At 47.3% G+C, this 21016-nt stretch overlaps 1 protein-coding gene across 5 annotated transcripts in view; it reads left to right on the forward strand.

The window, feature by feature from the left end:
• Positions 1-21016, forward strand: part of NPHP1 (nephrocystin 1) — a 382880-nt gene that overhangs the window by 74266 nt on the left and 287598 nt on the right. For all 5 annotated transcript variants that reach the window (XM_029594329.1, XM_029594331.1, XM_029594333.1 and 2 more), the window contains exon 5: positions 11661-11762. In XM_029594329.1, the coding sequence (XP_029450189.1) occupies positions 11661-11762 (102 nt within the window). The remainder of the gene's footprint in view (positions 1-11660; positions 11763-21016) is intronic.

Here is a 21016-nt window from a genome sequence, read left to right on the forward strand (position 1 = left end):
GTACTGTATAAATTTACATAAGAACATAAGATATTTATTTATTTATTTATTTATTTATTTATTTAAGGCTTTTATATACCGACTTTCTTGATACAGATCAAATCAACTCTGTTTACATCGAACGAAGCAGAACTATAACCAACCATATAACAAGAGACAATTTGAAGGAGCATAAAAATTACATTCTAACAAGGTTGCCTTAACTGGGAGAAGGAAAAAAAGAGGGGGAGAACGAAGATAGATTACTATATACAATAAATCAGGCGGTTGGGCTATCGGCAGGGAAGGCTCGGCAGAATAGCCATATCTTCAGTTTCTTTTTAAAAGTTAGTAGACAGGTTTCCTGTCTGAGGTCCGGGGGTATAGTGTTCCAGATGGAGGGTCCTGCGGTAGAGAATGTCCTGTCTCTGATGTTAGCGTGTTGTACAAATTTGATTGGGGGAACATGTAAGGATCCCTTGTAGGCATCTCTTAAGGGTCTGGTTGTCAAGTGTAGTTTGAAAGGGTGTAAAAGATCTACAGGAGTCTGATGGTGAATATTTTTGTGGATAATTGTCAGTGATTTATGAAGGATCCTGAAGTTTACTGGGAGCCAGTGGAGGTCCTTTAGGATGGGGGAGATATGCGCTCTCCGATTAGTATTTGTTACAATTCTTGCCGCTGCATTTTGGAGCAGTTGGAGGGGTTTTATAGTGGAAATCGGTAGACCTTGCAAGATGGAATTGCAGTAGTCTATCTTGGAGAAAAGAATAGCTTGAAGGACGGATCTGAAGTCATGGTGGAATAGTAGCGGTTTGAGTTTTTTGAGTACTTGTAGCTTGTAGAAGCACTCCCTTGTTGTGTGTTTTATAAACTGCTTTAAATTCAAGTGACTATCTATTATAACTCCAAGATCTCGGGCATGGGATATTTGAATGTTAGAATGCAGTTGGTTATGAAATGGACTGCCTTCTGGGGTTATTAGCAGTAGTTCAGTCTTGGAAGTGTTGAGTACCAGGTTAATGCTTGAAAGGTGATGGTTGATTGTTTGTAAATGAGAGTTCCATAATTTGAGTGTGGAGTCCAGTGACGTAGATATGGGGATTAAAATTTGTACATCATCAGCATATATATAGAACTTAAGATTTAGATTGGAGATATGCCATACTGGATCAGACCAAGGGTCCATCAAGCCCAGTATCCTGTTTCCAACAGCCACAAGTCACAAGTACCTGGCAAGTACCCAAACATTAAATAAATCACAATTTACTATTGCTTATTAATTAATATCAGTTTATGGATTTTTCCTCTAGGAACCTTTTTTAAACCCAGTTATACTAACTGCTATAACCACATCTTCTGGTAATGAATTCCAGAGTTTAACTATGTGCTGAGTGAAAAAGAATTTTCTTCAATTTGTTTTAAATGAGCTACTTGCTATCTTCATGGAGTGCCCCCTGGTCCTCTATTATCTGAGAGAGTAAATAACCGATTTGCATTAACTTGTTCAAGTCCTTTCAGGATTTTGTAGACCTCTATCACATCCCCTCGCAGTATTCTCTTCTCCAAACTGAACAGCCCTAACTTCTTTAGCCTTGCCTCATAAGGCAGCCATTCCATGCCTCTTATCACTTTGGTTGCCCTTCTCTGCACTTTCTCCAGTGCAACTATATCTTGTTTTAGATGCAGTGACCAGACTTGCGTAAGTTATTCAAGATGTGGTCTCACCATGGAGCAATATAGAGGCATTTTATTTGCCATTCCCTTCCTAATAATTCCTAACATTCTGTTTGCTTTTTTGATTGGCTGAGTCGACAATTTCAATGTATTATCTACTATGACACCTAATTTTTTTCCTGGTTGGTAACTCCTAAGATAGAACCTAATATTATGTAACTACAGCAAGGGTAATTTTTCCCTATATGTATCACTTTGCACTTGTCCCATTAAATTTCATCTGCCATTTGGAAGCCCAGTCTTCCAAGGTCCTCTTGCAATTCATCACAATCCACTTGAGATTTAACTACTCTGCATAATTTTGTCTCATTCACAGATTTGATCACCTCACTCGTCTTGCCCCTTTCCAGATCATTTACAAATGTATTAAAAAGCACAGGTCTAAGTACATATCCCTGAGGCACTCCACTGTGAAAACAGACCATTTAATCCTATTCTCTGTTTCCTGTATTTTAACCTACTTGCAATCCACAGAAGGACATCGCCTCCTATCCCATGGCTTTTTAGTTTCCTTAGAAGTCTCTCATGTGGGAATTTGTCAAATGCCTTCTGAAAATCCAAATACACCATATCTACTAGTTCATCTTTGTCCACATGTTTATTCACCCCTTCAAAAAATTTTAGGAGATTTGTGAGACAAGACTTCCCTTGGGTAAATCTGTGTTGGCTGTGTCCCATCAAACCATGTCTATCTAAATGTTTTGTGATTTTATTCTTTATAATAGTTTCCATGATTTTTCCTGGCACTGAAGTCAGGCTCACCTGTCTATACTTACCCGGATCAACCCTAGATCCCTTTTTATATATCGGCCATCTTCCAATCTTCAGGTACAATGGATGATTTTAATGATAAGTTACAAATGAATTGAAATAGGTCTGAAATTTCATTTTTTAGTTCTTTCAGAACCCTGGGGTATATACCATCCAGTCCAGGTGATTTACTACTCTTCAGTTTGTCAATTAGGCCTACCACCTCTTCTAGGCTCATTGTGATTTGGTTTAATTCATCTGAATCATTACTCATGAAAACCTTTTCTGAAACTGGTATCTCCCCAACATCCTCTTAAACACCGAAGCAAACACCGAAGTAAACAAATCATTTAATCTTTCTGCGTTGGCCTTATCTTCTCTAAGTGTCCCTTTAACCCCTCTATCATCTAATGGTCCAACCAACTCTCTCACAGACTTTCTGCTTTGGATATATTTAAAAATCTTTTTATTGTGAGTTGTTGCTTCTATGACCAGCTTCTTTTCAAATTCTCTCTTAGCCTGTGTTATCAGTGTTTTACATTTAACTTGCCAATGTTTATGCTTTATCCTATTTTCTTCTGATGGATTCTTCCAATTTTTGAATGAAGATCTTTTGTCTAAAATAGCCTCTTTCACCTCATCTTTTAACCATGCCAGTAATTGTTTTGCTTTCTTTCCACCTTTTTTAATGCATGGAATACATCTGGATTGTGCTTCTAAGATGGTATTTTTTTTAACAATGTCCACACCTGTTGCACACTTTTTACCTTTCGTAGCTGCACCTTTCATTTTTTTTAAACTACTTTTCTCATTTTCTCAACGTTTCCCTTTTGAAAGTTTAGCGCTAGAGCCGTGGATTTACTTAGTGTCCCTCTTTCAGTCATTAATTCAGATTTGATCATATTATTTCACTATTGCCAAGCGGCCCCACCACCATTACCTCTCTCACCAAATCCTGCACTCCAGTGAGAATTAGATCTAAAATTGCTCCCTCTCTCATCAGTTGCTGAACCAATTGCTCCATAAAACTATCATTTATTCCAGCCAGGAACCTTATCTCTCTAGAATGTCCTGATGTTTCACTTACCCAGTCAATATTGGGGTAACTGAAATCTCTCATTATTACCGTACTACCAGTTTGGCTAGCTTCCCTAATTTCTCTTAGCATTTCACTGTTCGTCTCACCATCTTGGCCAGGTGGATGGTAGTATACTCCTATCACTATATTCTTCCCCAATACACAAGGGATTTCTACCCATAAAGATTCGATTGTGCATTTAGTCTCATGCAGGATCTTTATCCTATTGGCCTCTATGCCATCCCTGACATAAAGCGCCACCTTGCCACCAAGATGCTCCTCTCTGTCATTGAGATATTATTTGTAGCACTGTATAGCACTATCCCATTGGTTATCCTCTTTTCACCATGTCTGAGATGACAATTAAGTCTGTCATTATTCACTGCTAAACACTCTAATTCTCCCATCTTACTTCTTAGACTTCTGGCATTGGCATACAAACATTTCAAAATGTGTTTTTTATTTGGATTTACATTCTGCTTTTTAGTTGACAGGGATACATTGGAATCTTTTAGCTTAGGTAAGTTTTTAATTATAGGCACTTGGACTATTTTTCTTATTATTGGAACCTCACTGTTGGGATGCCCTAACTCTAATGCTTCATTAGTATAATTTGAAGATACTTATTTATTTATTTTTTATCGGGTTTTATATACCGTCATTCGGATTCATAATTATAAATCCATCATAACGGTTTACAACAAATATGAAGGTTACAATGTTAATGGGGATAAACAGGGTTTAAAAAAAACCCTCCGTACCATGCACTGCTGAGCGACTGTCGGCTTTCCACTTTGTTCTAGTTTAAAAGCTGCTCTATCTCCTTTTTAAAGGTTAGTGCCAGCAGCCTGGTTCCACCCTGGTTAAGGTGAAGCCCATCCCATCAGAAAAAACTCCCCCTTCCCCAAAAGGTTCCCCTGTTCCTTACAAAACGGAATCCCTCTTCCTTGCACCATTGTCTCATCCACACATTGAGACTCTGGAGCTCTGCCTGCCTCTGGGGTCCCGCATGTGGAACAAGGAGCATTTCAGAGAATGCTACCCTGGAGGTTCTGGATTTCAGCTTTCTACCTAAGACCCTAAATTTGGCTTCCAGAACCTCCCTTCCACATCTTCTATGTCATTGGTGCCCACATGTACCACAACAGCCAGCTCCTCCCCAGCAATTTCTAGAATCCTATTTAGGTGATGCGTGAGGTCCGCCACCTTTACACAAGAAAGGCATATTAACAGGCGATCCTCATGCCCACTAGCCACCCGGCTGTCTACATTCCTAATAATCGAATCACTAACTATGACGGCCGATCTAACCTTTCCCTCATGGGTAGTAGCTCTGGGAGACACATCTTTGGTGTGAGAGGACAATGTACCACCTGGAGAGCAGGTCCTTGCTACAAGATCATTTCCTACTGCACCAGGTTGATGCTCTCCAGTCATGAAACCTCCTCCTCCAAGGCAGCACCAGGGCTGCCAGACTGGAGTTGGTACTTGGCTACTATGTCCCTAAAGGTCACATTTATATACTTCTTTGTCTGCCTCAGCTTCTCCAGGTCTGCCACTCTAGCCTGCAGCAATCAACGTCGTTCTCCTAGGACAAGTAGTTAGTCTACACAAGTGAGTGACATCATTGATGGAGCCTGGCACAGAAAACTTTTGTCAAAGTTTCTAGAAGCTTTCACCAGCACACTGAGCATGCTCAGCATGCCGCTATCCACGCGTCCACGCAACGTCCCACTTCAACCTCTTCTTTTCCATAGTGCAGTTGCCTCGCAGTTTGTGGAGTTCAGTTTTTTCCTTTCTCTTCTCGACAAGTTTGGTTTTTTTTCTCGATTTCCTTGTTGGGTCTCCCTTCACAGTCAGTTCCTCCTCGGTTGGTAGGCTTTTTCTTGGCCTTTCTTGCCTGTGGTCAATCCACGACGCCTCGCTGCATGGTGACTGCCGGTCATCGACTGCATGCAGGGTGTTTCTTCATGGTTTTCGTTGGTGCCTCCAGTGCCTGCAGACCATGTGCATCATGGATCCACATGAGGTCTGTATCATCTGCCTGGAGGCCTCGCACCATGTCCATAGGTGTCATCTGTGTGACCAGATGACCTCCAAGGGCCATCGGGCGCACCTTGATAAGATGGAAAAACTTTTTGGGGCACTCAAGTCTGCTCCACCTACTCCTGCTTCGGATCCCTCGACTCCAAAAAGTCACTGGGAGCCTCTCGATACACTCACCCTCGCTATCCCTCTCACTGGTCCTTCAAAGGATCATGGGGGTGGTGAGAGAGCCTTCATGATCTCACTACTCTCCCGTACTTTAGGATCTTCTGCTTCCAGGGAAAGACCGGTCCGAGGAATGAGGGAGATCATGTAAGCATCGTCACCGGTTGCCCTCGACTCACGGCTCCGGTTCCAGTGTGGCGTCGGCAGCTGCCGGGTCGCCACTGAAGTGACACCAGCCATCGGAGGCCCCATCCTCTGATGTCCCCGGTAGTCCTAGACTTTCCCCACTGATATCGGTGCCATCACCGCACCTCGGGGACCAGAGGAAGAGCCAGAGACGCCTCGTCCTCCTCCCTCAGTCCTGACTACACCGGACTTTCAGGAGTTGGACTACAGGGTGCAATCCGCGGTGCTCAAGGTGCTTCAGAGCATGGAGCTGCCTGTGCCACCGGCACCCATACCAGTGCCCGAGCTCCTGCTGTCAGTTTTAGCACTCTTCTTAAAGTGTCTGGATGTCCGTTTAGGTGCTCTACCGACGCAACCGGTGCCCGAGGGATCCTCGATTCCTCCACGGCCACTGATGCTTGGGTCCACCGAGAAGGAAGAGATGGGCGATGCTGTGGTTCTGAAACCACGATTTCCAGAGCCTCTGCCGGGGCCATCCCGTCTTCCGCGTCCGGTTCCCTCGATGCCAGGAGAACCATCAATTCCCGTGGTTCCTGTGTGGCCTCTGCGGCTATCGGAGCCCAGGGCTGATACTCCTCATGGGCCTCGTCTACATCACATGGGCCCTAGTGAGGAGGAAGGGCCTTATGACCCTTGGGGAGATGATTCTATGGAGTCATCCTCCGAATATTCGGATGACACCCTCTCGGATTCCTCCTCACCAGAAGAATGGCGTCAGTCGCCCCCTGAGGATCTGCCCTTCGCGGGGTTTGTAAGTGCCATTACTGAAGCCAACCTCTTTCAGTTACTCACAGACGAGGATGCGCGACACAAAATATTGGAAGTACTCCAGTTTGTCGATGCTTCGAAGGAAATAGTGGCAGTTCCCATCCACGATATCTTCAAAGACCTCATCCTCCGCATGTGGGAGCATCCCATTTCTCTCCCTCACGTCAACAGAAATTCTGATGCCACTTGTTTGGTGGAGCAGGCCGTGGAGTGTGAGAAGTGGCACCTCCCCCACCAGTCGGTGGTCATGGAATCCGCCTTGAAGAAGGCCCAATGCTTCCACACCCATGTCTCTGCCCCTCCTGGGTGAGAGCACAGAGAGCTTGACGCCTTAGGCAGGAAGGTCTTCCAGGGTGCTATGCTGGTGGCCTGCATCACCACCTAACAGCTCTACATGACCCCAGTACAACTGCAGCCTCTGGAAGCGGGCCCAGGACTTTGCAGAGGGTCTGCCTCAACAAGCAGGAGGCCCCTCTCGGCCATTGTTCTACTGGGTCTAGATGCTGGCAAGCTTGAGGTACGATCCACTTATGATGTCTTTGAAATAGTGGCCTGCGTAGCTGTGGTGGGCATCGGCGCCCAGAGGAGGCTTAGAGCCTTTGACTTCTGTCAGGCCATCCAGGAAAGGCTAGCTGATCTCCCCTGCACAGATGAAAACCTCTTCGGGGACAAAGTCCGGGATGCGGTAGCGCAGCTGAAGGATCATCATGACACCCTTCAAGAACTGTCTGCTAGTGCCTCCGAAGGCTCATCCTCAGCCAGGAAATCCTCCAGGCCGGGATCCCGGAAGCCCTTTTACCGGCAGAGGAAATATTATCCTCTGGCCTCCCGGGCTCGTATACCACGCACTGGCTCCAGGGGTCGCCCTTGCCAGCAGCGAGCACCTAGACCCCAGCCAGCACCCCAGCAAGCCCCAACCACAGGCTTTTGACTGGCGGCATGGGAGTGGAAGTCAGTTGACTGTACCCCTCACTCCAGATCCCCCAGTAGTAGGCAGGCTTCTCGGCTTCGCCCATCGCTGGGAGGAGATCACTTCGGACCGATGGGTCCTTCCTATCATCCATCAGGGGTACCGTCTCAACTTCAGCCATCTCTCAGGGACCTCTCCCCCATGTCCATCGTGGGGTTTGTCCACCCAGCAGGTCATACTTCAAACAGAGCTCCACCCTTCTCACAGCAGGCGCAATAGAGCCAGTCCCTCGCTCCCAGCAGGACCGAGAGTTCTATTTGAGGTATGTCCTCATTCCAAAAAGGAATGGCGGCTTGCACCCCCATCCTCAACCTTCGGGCATTGAAAAAGTTTCTCACAACAGAAAAGTTCAAGATAGTCTCTTTGGGCATGCTGATTCCCCTCCACAGAGGAGGAGGAGACTGGCTTGCCCCCTCACCTCAAGGAAGCGTACGCCTACTTAGCCATTTTTCCCGGCCACAGGAAGTACCTCCGCTTTGGGGTGGGGAAGGCTCATTACCAAAACAGGATGCTGCCCTTTGGGTTGGCTTCCACTCCCCGCATTTTCACCAAATGCCTGGCAGTGGTGGCGGCCTATCTCAGATGTCGATCGGTACATGTCTTTCCGTAACTCGACGACTGGTTGATCAAGAACGACTCTCGAGCAGGAGCCCTGAGTGCTCTGGCCCTGAAAGGGCAGGCGCTACAGACGCTGGAGTTTGTTATCAACTACTCCAAGTCTCATCTCATAAGAACATAAGAAATTGCCATACTGGGTCAAAGGGTCCATCAAGCCCAGCATCCTGTTTCCAACAGTGGCGAATCCAAGCTACAAGTACCTGGTAAGTACCCAAAAACTAAGAATATCCCACACTACTGATGCTAGTAATAGCAGTGGCTATTTTCTAATTCAACTTGATTAATAGCAGGTAATGGACTTCTCCTCCAAGAACTTATCCAAACCTTTTTTAAACCCCGTCTCCTCAGCTGGGCTTCATAGGAACCAGGCTGGACATGGCTCTGGAAAAAGTGTTTCTGCCCAGGGATAGGGCTCTCACTCTCGCCTCACTAGCCACCTTTGCCCGGAACAGCCAGCAGGCATCCGCCTACCATCTGCTCCACTTGCTAGGCCACATGGACGCCAGTGAAGCCCGCTGTCAAATTAACTTTCTGGAGCTTCGGGCAATCCATTATGCCTTGTGGGTGTTCTGAGACTGGTTGTCACACAAGGATGTCCAGATCCGGATGGACAACCAGGTAGCGATGTGGTATATCAACAAGCAAGGTGGCATGGGCTTGTTCCTCTTCTGCCACGAGGTGGTGCAAGTGTGGAGCTGTGCCCTTTCACAGGGGATGTCTCTGCGAACGACATACCTACCGGGTCATCTCAATGTGCTGGTGGACCACTTGAGCCGCTCCTTCCAGCCACACAAGTGGTCGCTCAACCCGGAGATAGCAGCCAAACTATTTTGCCAGTGGGGTACGCCAGATGTGGACCTCTTCGCCTCCCCATACAATCATAAGGTGAGCAGGTTCTGCTCGCTAGTGTTGGGGGGCAGATGTCCAGCCTGCGATGCCTTCTCCCTCGACTGGGGGAGGGGCCTTCTATATGCATACCCCCCTCTACAACTCCTCTTGAGAACACTGCTGAAACTTCAGAAGTATAGAGGAACCAAGATTCTCGTGACGCCTTCTGGGCATCGACAGGTCTGTTTCCCTCTTCTGCAGGACCTGTCGGTGCGGACAACCATTCAGCTGGGGATGGCGCCTGATCTCAGCTCAGAGGTGCGCTATCCGAGCCTCTGAGCATTAGCTCTGACAGCTTGGATGTTGAATGCGTAGTCCTCCAGCCCTTGGTGCTCTCCGACTGCATCTCCCAGGTCCTGGTGGTGTCTCGGAAGCCTCCTACCAGGAAGTCACACAGCCTGAAGTGGAAAGGATTTTCCTTCTGGTGTGTGGGACTGGTTTGAATCCTTTCTCATGTCCCCTTCCCTGGTTGTTGGACTACCTGTGGTATCTGTCCGAGTCTGGTCTTCAGACCATCTCAGTCAGAGTTCACCTTAGCGCTTTTAGAGCGTACCATCGCGGTGTCGCTGCACGCCTGTTTCGGTCCAGCCTTTAGTAGGCTGTTTCATGTGGGGCCTCTTCCGGCTGAAGCCCCCTCTTCGGCCCCGGTTGCGTCCTGGAACCTTAACGTTGTCCTGGCATGGCTCATGTGCCCTCCCTTTGAACCACTGCAGTCATTTGACCTGAGGTTCCTCACCTGTAAAGTCATATCCCTGGTGGCGATCACTTCGGCCCGTAGGGTCAGTGAGCTTCAGGCTCTTGTCACGTACCCACCATACACAAGGTTTTTTCATGATCGTGTGGTCTTGCGTACGCATCCTAAGGTTGTCACTGATTTTCACATCAATCAGTCGATTATTTTACCTACCTTCTTCCCGAGACCTAACTCCCACTTGGGGGAACAGGCTCTTCATACCTTGGACTGTAAAAGGGCCTTCACTTTCTATCTAGATCGCACTGCCAGCCACAGATAGTCCACTCAGCTCTTTGTGTCTTTTGACTCCAGCAGGCTAAGAGTGGCGGTGGGTAAACAAACCTTATCGAATTGGCTTGCGGATTACATCGCCTTCTGCTATGCGCAGGCGGGCCTTCCGCTAGCCGGCAGAGTAAAGGTTCACTCTGTGCGGGCTATGGTGATGTCGGTGGCTCATCTACGTGCAGTCCCCGTCATCAAAATTTGCTGGGCCACAACCTGGAGTTCTCTTCACATGTTTGCGTCTCATTATTGCTTGGACAGGACAGTGTTTTTGGTCAATCTGTCCTGCGCAACCTGTTCCAGACCTGAACCTAACTCTTCATGCTTCTCTGGGAACCAGACAGTCCCCGGATGACCTACAGCGCCGCAGTTGTGTTGTGCCCATTGGCACCTTGTTCGGTCTCTTTTGGTCTCTCCTGTTCTCAGGGACAGTCTGGAGCTTGGTATTCACCCACATGTAAGGACTATCATCCTGCTTGACCTAGGAGAAAGCGCAGTTGCTTATTTGTATTTATTTTATTTAAAAGTTCTTCTATATCACCAATACAAATATAGATCTATCAGTAATAGGTGTTCTCCTAGGACAGCAGGATGTTAGTCCTCAGGAATCCTGCCCGCCTCCCCATGGAGTTAGGTTCTCCTTCTGGTTTGTTATTTTATTTTTCGCTGGTCTTTTTTGTCATCTATGTTTCAAGACTGAAGGGGGATCTTGCATGGACGCGTGGATAGTGGCATGCTGAGCATGCTCAGTGTGCTGGTCAAAGCTTCTACAAACTTTGACAAAGGTTTTCCATGTCGGGCTCCTTCGGATGATGTCACCCACATGTGAGGACTAACATAATGCTGTCCTAGGAAAATACCTGTTACAGGCAAGCAACTGTGCTTTCTCTGAGAGATGGGAGCTCTTTGCATCAGATGCACATGTACAACTTCTCACCGGCGAGTAAAAAATCATAAATGCGACACTTGATGTAAAAGACTGGTAGGTCCCCCTCTTGCTGCTGGACTGCTGCCTTCATCTTAAATTTTTCAGTTCCTAGTTATAAATAAATAAATTAAAGAATGAGCTAGAGGTGGGTGGGAGGGTTGGGAAATACAAACACACAAACTTCTGTTTATTGTTTGCCTTTCTGACTGCTTATTCAATACAGACATACAAATACACTAAATAATATACCCTAATAGCTTACTTCTCCCCAATATATTTAAATTTTTAAATATTTCCCCAAGCAGTACTTACTGCTTCTTTTCAATCATCAGCAAGATGATCCTCTCCTCTCAGTGCTCCCAGTAATAAAATCAGCAAACCAAGTATGTGCTTACTGTTGTTAAGTACAATAGCCATAACCAGGCCAATGTCATATTTGTATTATAAATTAATTCTATTATACAAAATCTACTTTAATTATATTTTGACATATAATCACTTTTTTTTTATTCCTTATTTTTAAATGGTGAAGAAAGGTGAAATCTTGCAAATACTTGATAAAAAACCTGATGGCTGGTGGGTGGCTGAAAATTCCAAAGGAAACAAAGGCTTTGTTCCTAAAACTTATCTTCAGGTTAGTATTTTTGTATACCATGTATTTTAATATTAAAAAATGATCTGTAGATTACATTGAAGTCTATATTTAAAGGGTTTTTCTGACTAAGTTCGAGACCTAGCCAGATATAGCTGAGCTTTTAACTATTTCTCTCCATTGGATAATTTTGGGTATTGACCAGGCCCGATGCTACTGGGTGTGCACTCCGTGCAGTTGCACAGGAGGGCACACCCATGGGGAAGATGGAAGAAGAGGCAGCCCATGATGCCATTAGTGGACCCCATGCCACCAGAAGCTGAGAAGAGGAAGAAGCCTGTGAGGCCACCTGTAGACCCCATTGCACCAGTGGCCTGGAAGAGGAAGAAGCCCATGAGGCCAATGGTGGACTCCATTCTACAGATGGCCCAGAAGAGGTTGAGGCCTGACAGTCCACCAGTGGACCCCATCCCACTGGCAGCAGAAGAAAGAAGAAGGAACCCATTCTTCTGCTCCTTCTTGGTGCTGGTGTGTACTGTCCAAAGCAAATACAGCTAGCACATGCTCGATACTGATCTCGTGATGCACGACATCAGCATAGAGGAAGTGCTAGCCCCACGAGATTTGATTAACAAAGGGGCTGGCACACAGGAGGGAGCAGCAGAATGGCTCCCAATGGTTTGTGTGTGTGTGAATGAATGAGAGCCTTACTGGGGTGTGGGGTGTGATATGTGTGAATGAGAGCCTAGCCTTCGGAGTGTGGTGTATGTGAATGAGAACCAGTCTAGGGGGTGTGGTGTGTGTGTGTGAATGGGAGACTCATTGTGATGTATGTGTGCATGGCAGCCTGACTGGGGTGTGTTTGTGAATAGGAGAATGATTGGGGTGTGTATGTGTGTGAATGGGAGCCTGATTAGGTGTGTGTGTAGGAAACTGCCTGGGGTATGTTTGTGTGAAGGGGAACCTGCCTGGGATGTGTGTGTGTAAATGGGAACCTATATGGGGTTTGTGTATAAATGGGAACCTCCCTGGGGTATGTGTATATGTGTATGAATGGGATACTGACTGGAGGGTGTTTGTGTGTGTGAATGAATGGGAACCTGTCTGATGTGGGTGTGTGTTTATGGGAACCTTTCTGGGGCGTGTGTATATGTACGAATGGGAGTCTGTGTGAGTTATGTATGAGTGTGTAAAGAAAGTTTGTGCTGCACCACTCTTCTATGCCATATACAGGATTATTGGTTTTAATTATTGGGTGTCTGTGTTTGCCATTTTGAAATATTTTATTGTTGTTTGGAAAAGTTTTAAAATTGTGTATGAGCTCTTAATGATTGTATGTTATTCTGTTCCTTAGCTTGTTGGAAATATTCTTTTTATAAATATGGTTTTACTAATATGATTGATTTATACTCCTTGATTTTATGGTTTGATGAATGATTTAGATGAAGGGTGATATTTCTGTTTCTCCATTGCTACACTGCATACAGAGTCTGGCTTGTTGCGGTTTCTGGTTCATTTTCTGTTTGTAGATTATAGTCTCTTTATTCTGTATTTGATGAGGGTGAGTCTGTGTTCTGCATGTTTAACTGAGGTGAGGTTGTCTGTGTTAAAAAAAAAAAAAAAAAAAAAGAAGGGGGCAGCACAGCAATTGTTCGCACAGGGCAGCAAAAATGCTAGCACCGGTTCTGGTAATGACTTACCCATCTAAAACTTACCTAGATAAAAAAGAGGCAGTGTCGGGATGTTCTGAGGGTGGGGCTTCAAGATAGCCAGGCTGTGCTAATATTCAACACCACCCTGATAGGTTTATTTGGTCGTGGTAAGTTTATCTGGATAAGTCTGGTTGTGGTCTAGAGCAGGTTTAAAGTTATTCAGGTATGTTTACCCAGATAACTTTAAACCTAGCCAGCTATCTGGGAAATGCATCAACCTGCGGTAGTGCTCTAACATAGATAGATAGATAGAGCACTATTGTGGCAATATACGCATTGTTTTGCACGGCCCTACCCAGTTCCCTCCCCTATTACAATGACCTGCTTTGCATGCATGAATGATGCAAATACATGCAAAGCAGGCCATTACTAGACAATTTCATGTTGTCAGCCATATGACCGAGAAGGTCATGTGGCTGACCTTCTTGGTCAGCCACAATAAAATCACACATCCTGGCGAATTGGTAAATGTAACGCGGGAGCCCTGGGACCCTAATGCGGGTCCAAGGTTCCCATGTTACATTTAAAGGGCCAAGCAAAAAAACAAAAGAACTGCCATGGCAAAAAATAAGAGTCGAGGAGGGGTCAGGGCTGACCCCTGGGTCAACCCAGGGCAGCCTGAAGTGGCAGCCCTGACACCCCAGAGTTTAAAAATAATATATTAATACTTCTTGCACGGCGATGGATGTCCTCACAAAATAAATATTGTTCCCCCTTTCCACATACATATATCATGCCTCTGGCTCCACCCCTGCCCCACTCCAATATTTATCTAACATTGTTGGGAGTCTAGTACTCCCCCCTCCCTCTCCCTCTCTCTCCCCCAAATGTATACAAAAATATCATTGGGGTAAAGTGGGACCCTACACCCACTCCCTGCACTCCCAAGCACCTCCCCTGCCACCCTCTCGCACCCCCTAAATCGTCGATTTATTTTTTTTAGTTATTTATTTTTTTTTATATTCTGCTTTTTGCACTTTTTTTTTTTTCAGCGCTTCAAAGTGGATTACATTCAGGTACTGTAGGTATATTCTAAACTTGAAGAAGCTTCCTTGATGGGTCCTAGGGGACCCCTAGGCCCGGACCTAGATGGTGCCATTTTTCAAAATGTAACCGACCTGACCTTGTGACTTGGATAAAGTCTGAGAATTGAACCTTTGCCACGTGACAAGGTCAGATTGGTACCATTTTGAAAAATGATGGCATCCTGGGCCCCATCGAGTGAACTTATTCAAATTTAGAAGGTGCAGAGATTGGGGGTGCAGGCATCTCCTTGAACCCCAATGATATTTTTTAATCATTTGGGGAGGGGGGGAGGGGTTGAAATTGTTGTTCTGTCTACTTTCAACAACCATGGACTCTTCTAAGCAGCATCTGTCAGAGCATTTGAAGATAAAGATAATTCATGCTTACAAAGGAGAAGAAGTCTATAAAAAAAAGATTTGAATATGTCCAACTAGCAATTTCAACTGTCAGAAACATTGATAATAAATGGAAGTTACAAGGAATTGTTGAAGTCAAGGCACTATCTGGATGACCACCAAGAACTGCACAAAAACTGGTGAGATCTGAAAAACAATACAAGTGACCTGCTGAAAATTAGTTCCTTCAGTAGTTGTCCACAGTACTATGTTGCTTACCCAACAGTGAGCTGAATGAAAGACATTAGAAGTAAACATTTGGCCTCATCACAAAAGTCATTGTCTAAAGCATTCCAAAAAAATCCTTGATATGCCTGAAACTTTTTAGAGCAAAGTGCTTTGGACTGATAAAATGAAAACTGTTCAGCTACAACCACACAAGATAATTAATTTCCATTTCTTAATAATGTTTCTGACAGTTGAAATTTCGAGCTGGAAGTGTTTAGAGATTTTTTTTATAGCTTGCCCCTGCTTTGTAAAAGTAAATTACAGTATTTTCATTTTGACATGCTCAGACAGCTGCTCACAGAAACCCATGGTTGTTGGAAGTAGATAGAACAACAGTCACAACCTGAGAGGTTGGAAGGGTAAGAATAAGTGTTCTAGTGTGAAATTGTCTTTTCTTGATTAATTGAAGGCCTAACAAGTTAATTAACTTTTTAGGCCTTTTTAACAACTTTTCAAAAAAGTAATAATAAATCAACTGGAAATGTGTCCAATGTTTTTCACATGCTATATTCACTGTTTTATTATTCTCAGTCTGTTAAAGTTAGCATATATATATATATAGTAATTTTGCACTGACAGGAGTTGTGAGTCCTTGGATTGCCACACCGCTCAGGGAGAAGCCCCGAGAGTACAGCGAGAGGTGAGCTGAGCAAGCATGGGTGGAGCAGAACAAGTTGGACGAAGACAAGGATGACTAAAGGTCTGACCCTCTACCGGACCTGCACCCTTCAGGAAAACCAATAACGCAATGGTGGTCATTGAATGGTCCTCTGTATGGGTCCCCACTGTCGGCAAGCGGAGCTGGCTGACTGATGGAGGCTGGCTGGAGCTTCGCCAATACCAGCTCTCATTCACTGCAGGTTGAGCCCTTGGGTACCGGGGCCGGCTGGACTTAGGTGGGCCTCCATCCGAGGTCTTCTCTGGGGCGACGAGGATGTCAGCCAGGGGCCAGCAGCGGTAGTAGAAATTGATAGTCTGATCTGGACAAGGCGGAATCCCGGAGACCCGGGCACCAAGGAGTACAGGAGGAAGGCAGAGGGCGCCGAGTAAGAACAGGCCGAAGCCTGAAAAGCCAAGTCCAGAATGGCGACAAGTGGAGCGTAGTAGAGCAGACTGAAGTCAGGGCAGGTGGCAGGCAAGGAGAGTAGCAAGGCAAGCGTGGGTCAATACCAGACGTTAGCAGAGGGATGGTCAGGCAAGGCAAAGGTCAAACCAGGAGACGGGCGGTAGCGTAGTCAGGTGATGCAGAGGTCAATACAAGGAGACAAGCAATAGCGTAGTCAGGCGAAACAGTGGTCAAAGCCAGGAGGTCTGTCAATGGAACAAGCAAGGTAGTGACAAACACAGGAACAGGATCACAGACGAGTCAGGAACCAGGAACACGGGAACACGGGAACAAGCAACTCAGGACACGACCAGCGTGGAGACCTGTTGCCAAGGCAAGGAAACGTTGGCTAGGCCCGGCTTTATATACTGGGACCCAGTGACGTCATCATCCAGGGCCGTGGGTGAGGTTCCCGCTATGGCCCCTTTAAAAGAACAGCTAATGCGCACGCCTGCGTGCACCTAGGGAGGGGCGTGACACGAGACGGCGGCGTCTCCCCGCGGACTGCGCCGGGAGGCCTCCCACAGAGCAGGGACGTCTGCTGCGGAGTTGGGAGCACGAGGAGCGGCTCGGGGTCGGAGGAAGCGGCCACTGGCCGCGAGAGCAGCAGAGCCAGGCGCTGGAGCAGGCAAACGAGGGTAAGAGAACCTGGCCGTGGGCCTGCCGTGGCCGGCACATGCAACAGTTGAGTCCCGACTTTTCACCTCCAGTGACCACCGGTTATCGACCGCACACCGGGTAATTTTTATGGTGTCCGGTTTTCGCCAGTGCCCCCACTGCCCGTGGACCATGTCCATCACGGATCCGTATGAGGTCTGTATTCTCTGGGGGCCTCGCACGACATTCAGGGGTGTCGTCTGTGTTATCAGATGCCCAAGGGCCATTGAGCGAGTCTTGATAAGATGGAGAAGCTTTTTGGTTCTTCCAAGTCTGCTCTATCCTCTCCAGTGTCAGAGTCATCAATACCCAGAGGTCGTGGAGAGCCCCTTGATATGCTCCCCTTCGCTACTACTCTCTCCACTTCCTCAAAGGATCATGGGGATGGTGACTGATACTCCATGATCTCACCAATATCTCGAACATCGGGATCCTCCACCTCCTCAGCGCCAGGGAAAGACCGGGCCAAGCACTGTGGGAAATCCTGTAAGCATTGGCATCAGTTGCCATCGGTGTATGGCTTTGGTGCTGGTGCGGTTCTGGTGGTGGCCGTACTACCACTGAAGTGACTCTGGCCATCAGAGCCCCTATCCTCCGATGTCCCTGGGAGTCCCGGGCGTTCCCCACCAATATCTGTGTCGGGCACTATGCCGCCTTAGAACCAAGAGAGAGCCGGTGACACTCGTCCCCCTCCTTCAGTCCTGGCCTCACCGGCCTTTCAGGAGGAGTTGGACCGCATGGTTCAGACTGCAGTACTCAGAGCTCTCCAGAGCGTTGAGCCAGCCGTGCCACCGGTACCCGAGTCTCCGCCGTCTATCTTAGCACCCCTCCTTGAGTGTCTGGATGTCCTTTTAGGCGTCCTACCGAAGCAACCGGCGCCTAAGGGGCCTTCGATCCCTCAATGGCCACCAATGCCTCCCCCTTTTCTGTCCTCTCTGTCCTTCCTTAATAAGTTATATCCCGGTATGGTAGTATCCCAATCATGTGAATCTGTGAACCACTTCTCCGTGATAGCAACAATGTCCAAGGCCGCCTCCACCATTAGGGCTTGCAGGTCTGGGATTTTATTGCCCAAACTACGAGCATTTGTGCTCATAGCTTTCCAGCTATTTTGGTACAGGTTAATGCTTTTCTTGGACTCTCTATGTGACTTATTTAGCTGACTTTTGTTATACAATTTGCAATTTCTGTTTGTATTTGGGGGGTGACATTCTAATGTCCTACTGTCACTGACTGAATAGCATTTCTGCTGGCCGATGATCCTGGGAGGCTTTTAACTGTAGTGTTTCCCTCGCTGAGAATTCCCAGATTAGTGCCTCTGATGACAGAGTCACCCAGCATAATGAGCTTTTTCCTTTGGTTACTGATTGTATTATTGAATTTCTGTATGCATTGGGTTTCTTCTTTCTTTTCAGATAACACTTCAGTCTCTTACTCAAGAACTTCTTCAGTATTTAATACAGAGAAGGTGTTATGTACATGTGTCACTTGATACAGCGTGTGTCGCCGCATCACGGGTCTAATTCTACCAGAACCCACTGTAATCCTGTTGTTTTTTGAGTTCCTTAATGCCTTGTGTGAGTGTGTGTGTGTGTGTTTGTGTGTGTGTGTGTGTGTGGGGGGGGTAGACTTGTGGGCTTCACGGCTGTCAATAACGGGTGTCTGTGGGTCACAGGCTTTATCCTACCTGAGCCCACTGTGAATCCATTTTTCCTTGAGTTTTGGATTTCTGTGGTAATGGGGAATTAATTCCTGAATAATGTAAAGTGGGTGAAACTTTCTTCATTGCAGCAAATTCAGCTTTAACTTCAGCCAGCTCCTTTTCAAGGAAGAGCGTTCTGAACAAATGGGGCAAGCCCTAAGTTTCCATATGCTTTCCCTCAGAATATGATTTCCCTTAGAATAAAGCCTCCCGGGCTCACATGCCACCCGCCAATTCCAGGGACTGGCAGCGAGGGAGCATGAGTCAGTTGAGCACACTCCAGACGCCAGATCCCTCAGTAGGAGGCAGGCTCATTGGCGTCACCTCGGACCGATGGGTCCTTACCATAATTCATCAGGGGTATTGTCTCAACTTCCGACAGCTCCCAGGGACCTCTCCCCTATGTCCATTGTGGGGTTTGTCCGCCCAGCAGGTCATACTTCAAACGGGACTCTCCACCCTTCTCGCTACAGGGGTGGTAGAGCTGGTCCCTCAACCCCAGCAGGGCTGAGGGTTCTATTCAAGGTATTTTCTAATTCTGAAAAGGAGCGGCGGCTTATACCCCATCCTCGACCTCCAGGTGTTGAACAAGTTTCTCTTAAGAGAAAAGTTCAAGATAGTCTCTGGGTATGCTGATTCCCCTCCTCAAAAGAAGAGACTGGCTCTTCTCCCTCGATCTGAAGGAAGCGTATGCTCACATAGCCATTTTCTCTGGCCACAGAAAATACCTCCGCTTTGTGGTGGGGAAGGCGCTCTATCAGTTCAAAGTGGTGCCTTTTGGGTTGGCCTCAGCCCCTCGGGTCTCCACCAAATGCCTGGCGGTGGTGGCTGCGCATCTCAGGTGTCGTGCGGTGCATGTCTTCATGTACTTAGATGACTGGTTAATCAAGAGCAATTCCCGCGCTGAGTACCCTAGCCTTGACAGTGCGGGTTCTGCAGACCTTGGGGTTTGTGATCAAGTCTCACCTCTGCTGTCTCCTCAGCTGGACTTCATAGGTTCCAGATTGGACACGGTGCATGCGAAGGGGTTTCTGCTATGCAATTGGGCTCTTGCCCTCGCCTCACTGGCAGCCACCGTCCACAACAACCGGCAGGTGACAGCCCGTCTTCTACTCCGTATGCTGGGCCACATGGCAGCTTCTGCCTATGTTACCCCTCTCGCCCATTTGTGCATGCGGAGGGCTCAGTGGAGCTTGCAGTCACAGTGGCAACAGGCCTCTCAGGACCTCGAGACTTGCGTTGCAGTTATGGAACCTCTACAGGCGTCTCTGTCCTGGTGGGAACACCTCCTGCTCCACCTCAAGTGATCCTAACTACTGATGCCTCTCCTCAGGGCTGGGGAGCCCATGTGGATGGCCTCCACACACAGGGTCTCTGGACTGCTCACGAAGCCCGCTGTCAAATAAACTTTCTGGAGCTTCAGGCAATCTGTTACGCCCTATGGGCATTCAGAGACCGGTTGTCACACAAAGTAGTCCTGATCTGAATGGACAACCAGGTGGCAATGTGGTGATGCCTTCTCCCTCCACTGGGGGAGGGGTCTGCTGTATGCATACCCTCCTCTCCCACTCCTACTGAAGACCCTGCTGAAACTTCAACAGGACAGAGGGATGATCCTCATGGAGCCCTTTTGGCCCCAACAATACTGGTTCCCTTTACTGTGGGCCTGATGATCAGGCCCCCCCCGTCCTGCTGGGGACCGCACCTGATCTGATCATGCAGAACTAGGGCACCCTGCAGTATCCAAACATCTGGGCACGGGCTCTGACTCCTTGGATGTTGAGCACCTAGTCCTTCAGCCCTTGGCCCTCTCAGACAGTGTCTCTCAGGTGCTGGTGGCTTCTAGAAAACCTTCCATCAGAATATCCTACAGCTTGAAATGGAGGAAATTCTCTGACTGGTGTGCGGGGCAGGGCTTGGATCCATTCTTATGCCCCCTTCCCCAGCTGTTGGACTACCTGTGGTACCTTTCCGAGTCTGGGCTCCAAACCAGTTTAGTCAGGGTCCATCTCAGCGCTGTGAGTGCATAGCATTGAGGCGTTGCTGGCACACCTATTTCATTGTAGCCCTTAGTAGGTCGCTTTATCAGAGGCCTGCTCCAGCTGAAGCCCCTTCTTCGACCTCCTGTTGCATCCTGGGACCTCAGCATTGTCCTGGCGCGGCTCATGCGTCCTCCCTTTGAGGTGCTACGCTCCTGCGACTTGAGGTTTCTCACCTGGAAAGTTATATTCCTCATGGCGATTACTTTGGCTCGTAGGGTCAGTGAGCTTCAGGCTTTGGTCATGTACCCACTGTACATGTGATTTTTCCACGATTGTGTGGTTTTGTGTTCACACTCTAAGTTTCTACCTAAGGTTGTGTCTGATTTCCACCTCAATCAGTCCATTGTTTTACCTACCTTTTTTTCCCAGGCATCATTCCCACCCAGGGGAATGGGCTCTTCACACTCTGGACTGCAAAAGGGCCCTGGC

The sequence above is a fragment of the Rhinatrema bivittatum genome, chromosome 3 (assembly GCF_901001135.1).
Source record: "Rhinatrema bivittatum chromosome 3, aRhiBiv1.1, whole genome shotgun sequence".
Classification (NCBI taxonomy): domain Eukaryota; kingdom Metazoa; phylum Chordata; class Amphibia; order Gymnophiona; family Rhinatrematidae; genus Rhinatrema; species Rhinatrema bivittatum.